Raw genomic sequence first — 3,258 nt, 5'->3', positions numbered from 1 at the left:
TGCAATCTGTCTTTTTTTCTCCCCCTTGTATCTTATTTTACTGTGGTGTTGAAGGATGAATTGTTAATGAGTTGTAGGAAGCAAAGTAGCTTAATGCATTAGCTTTTTACAGCTGCAGACTTGAGTTCAAATCACAGCTTAGCTCACAAATGAGAATTCCCTTCACAGCACTTACCTTGTGGTCTGTTTTTATAGCTAGCAAAGCTGTTCCTCTTGGACACATAACATCTTGATTTTTGGAGCCCTGACCATTCTCAGTTGTCTGACTAGCATCTGTTCACACGTATTTGGTGCACACAACAACCAATAGACTAAATGCTTGTAAAATCTGCATCTTGTGCCTCTTCTCCCTTCCCCTAATCTAGCTACTACAGACCTCACTTTACCCCATTCAGGATAGCAAACTGTGGACCTGGTTTCCATTATTGGAGCTCATAAGCTTCTCTAAATTGTCCACTCTAGTTTCCTATGTGACCTGAATGGAAACTTTGACTATATGGGGACTCTACGTGCGTGTCTTGCTGGGCACATGAAAAGAAATAAGAAAGGTGGGTGTGATTCTTAACTCACTCCTGCTGATGTAAAGTAGGAGTAACACCATTGACAGCTGGAGACTCACTAGAGGTGAGAGGAAAATCTGTCCTGATGTGTTCAGCATCTGGGATCGGTGGAGGTGGCTTCTGGGTAGTCAGCCAGTGGTGTTCCTGTCTCTCTTTTCCTTGGTGAAATCAGCAGCTGATTGGAAGCCTCAGAGCACATTTAAGAGCAAGGGTTCAAACCTAATTCCTCCTGATACATTTGCTAGTAACAGGCATTTGTATATGTGTTTTTTTTATTGAACAATTCCTGGATTTGGCCAGTTTTCTGCAGTGCACTAAAGGCACCAGTAGAGGGAGATCTAACTTTGGGAAGGTCAAGTCCATGTGTTGAAATAACTACACTAGATTGCAAGCTAAATCTCTCAAGTCCTTTCATTTTAACCGATTCTCTGCTGTACTAGAATCAGTGTAGAAGGGGCAGGAGGGAGAACCCCTGCCAGTATCCAGAGCTCTTGAGCACTGATTGAAAATAGAGAACTAGTTAACTGCTTTATATAGAGTTGCTTTGGTAGAAAAGCTCAAAGTGGAAACACTTGATGGAATCAAGACTCAGGTCAGGCACCTATTCTTTGGTTTCTTATCTTTATTACATTAAAATATTGGAGGAAGCTTTAATAAAAGACACAACAAATCAAACTTCCTCAGACAGGAAAAACTGGGGATCTGTCTTGCTTCCCCACTCTGGGTTAGCAAAGATTTACCACTAACAATTGCCACAGAATCACTGAGAAGATGTTAGCATTGCCAAAACACAACTCTGATTACTCCAACTGATAATTGCAGTCTGCTGTGAACCTGTTATAGTATGTTGATGTACAGCCAATTTAAAAATCATTCTGGAGTTGGGGAAGTTTAAAGTACAGTCCCATGGGGAGGGTGGTATGTGGGATGGGGACAGACTTGATTAAGCTAGAGTTGAGGTTAATCTTCATTTTGCACCTGTTATCATGACTGAAAACTCACTGACTTAAAATAGCAAATTTCAACTAGCAACAAAACTAATGCTGAGGCAGCTTGCTCAAAGATGGTTAAGAACTCTAGTTGAAATCCATGTGTCTTGTTTGTAAAGGCTTAATGCATCAAATGCAATCTGAGTCAAATTCTCAGCTGACAGGTGTCAAATGTTCTGTCAAGCACACCGCAGAATACAGTGGTGTTGATAATTTGGCACAAATCACTGGAAAATAACACAAGTTCTCAACTGCTTCCATTAGGTTACCAAAAAGCTCAGCTCCATCATTCTGAACACTTAAAAAATGGAACCAGTTGGTAAAGATTCAATTAGCAAACTATTCTTAAGCCTCATCCTAGGGAGGCAAGGGGAAGAGGACAGCTTATCTAAGGCCTTTTGAGGAACTGGCATGTTTTGTTGCAGAGGTGCTAGAGAGAATGAAGGATGAATCTGTTGCAAGCTTCCACTGTGTTCTGATGAACTGCTTAACAATTGCTTAAATAAATATTGGTTTTGGTTTTTAAAGCTGTTATTCTGTGGCTACATTAACCTGAGAGAGAGCCCCTTGCCTATTAGCATCCCAGTTCTCAAGGCAGTCATGCTTTTGGCTGAGTGGATGTAACAGTGCTGTATCTCTGTCAAGCTCTTTATCTTTTGCAGAGCTGCACTGCTGGGGCCTAAATACTATGAATGTTAAATTGCCTCTCCTTTACAACCCACAGCATAATTCCTCTTCCTCCCTCCCCCCCCCCATAACACCGGCTGAAAAACTCAAATATTTGGCTCTGTGGTGTAGGCCTTGTGACACACAGCTCACCTGGAGCTGCTTGTCATTTTACCCAAGGCTGATGGAGGTGTTTCTGATTGCATGAATAGTAGACAGGTGGTGCTGAGCTGGCCCCATGTGCCTTCTTGACTTTAAAGTGACAGATGCTGCCCTAGCTTGCAGTGATGAAGGCCACTTTTACTCAAGTGTATGAACCCTCTCACAGAACCTGGCCGTGCTAAGCACGTTTTCCTTTCAGCATGGCTTTATTCAAGCCTCATTCTTGGATCCAGTTTTGGGGTGTCAAGGACAGGATGTGGCTCCCATGCAGGTACAGCAAGCCAATGCCCAGGCTCTTCCCCTGCAGCTACAGAGCAGATGATGAGTCTGTGCTGCTCCACTGAGGGACAGCAGCTCATGGAATGAGTCTAGTGGTCAGGCCCTGGCCTGCAAATGTAGTTGGCAAAAGTTTACCCCATGCACTGAAGCTTGAGTGGAACAGTCTTGCTGGGCACAGTCACCATAAAAGCCCAGTAAGAATCTAAGCCCTTCCAAAGAGCTTCGCCTCTCAATCCAACAGGCTTGTGTAGGTGAAAATTATCAGCAATTAAAGTTCACCGGCTGTCTCCCAGGGGCTCTTCCCTGCCCCCCCCCGCCAAAGAATTTAAGGCTCTAGCTGGTTGGCATCACTCTGTCAAACAAGGGCACTTCTAGCTGCTTGGTGTCATTGGCCACAACTTTGTCTTCTCCATGTACGTCTATGCATTTCCCCACTGTCTTCAGGATGAGCCACAACCGTCTGTCCAAAGCTAAGAGATGAGGTTCAGTGAGGACAGGTGCAAGGTGATCCAGCAGGAGGGATTCCCTCATGACATCACTGAGCCGGTACTCGGGCAGGGCCAGGAGCTGCAGGTGTAGTAATGTTGTCCTCTTTATTCTGG

At 44.1% G+C, this 3,258-nt stretch overlaps 1 protein-coding gene across 2 annotated transcripts in view; it reads right to left on the bottom strand.

Annotated features, from left to right (window-relative positions):
* Positions 1-1,162: 1,162 nt before the first annotated feature.
* Positions 1,163-3,258, bottom strand: part of FAM20A (FAM20A golgi associated secretory pathway pseudokinase) — a 42,538-nt gene continuing 40,442 nt past the window's right edge. For both annotated transcript variants that reach the window (XM_037913717.2, XM_037913716.2), the window contains one exon: positions 1,163-3,254. In XM_037913717.2, coding sequence (XP_037769645.1) covers positions 2,990-3,254 — 265 coding nt within the window. In that variant the 3' untranslated portion in view covers positions 1,163-2,989. The remainder of the gene's footprint in view (positions 3,255-3,258) is intronic.

The sequence above is a fragment of the Chelonia mydas genome, chromosome 14 (assembly GCF_015237465.2).
Source record: "Chelonia mydas isolate rCheMyd1 chromosome 14, rCheMyd1.pri.v2, whole genome shotgun sequence".
Taxonomy (NCBI): domain Eukaryota; kingdom Metazoa; phylum Chordata; order Testudines; family Cheloniidae; genus Chelonia; species Chelonia mydas.
The sequence above is the reverse complement of the archived record's forward strand: the minus strand, read 5'-3'. Positions and strand labels throughout refer to the sequence as shown.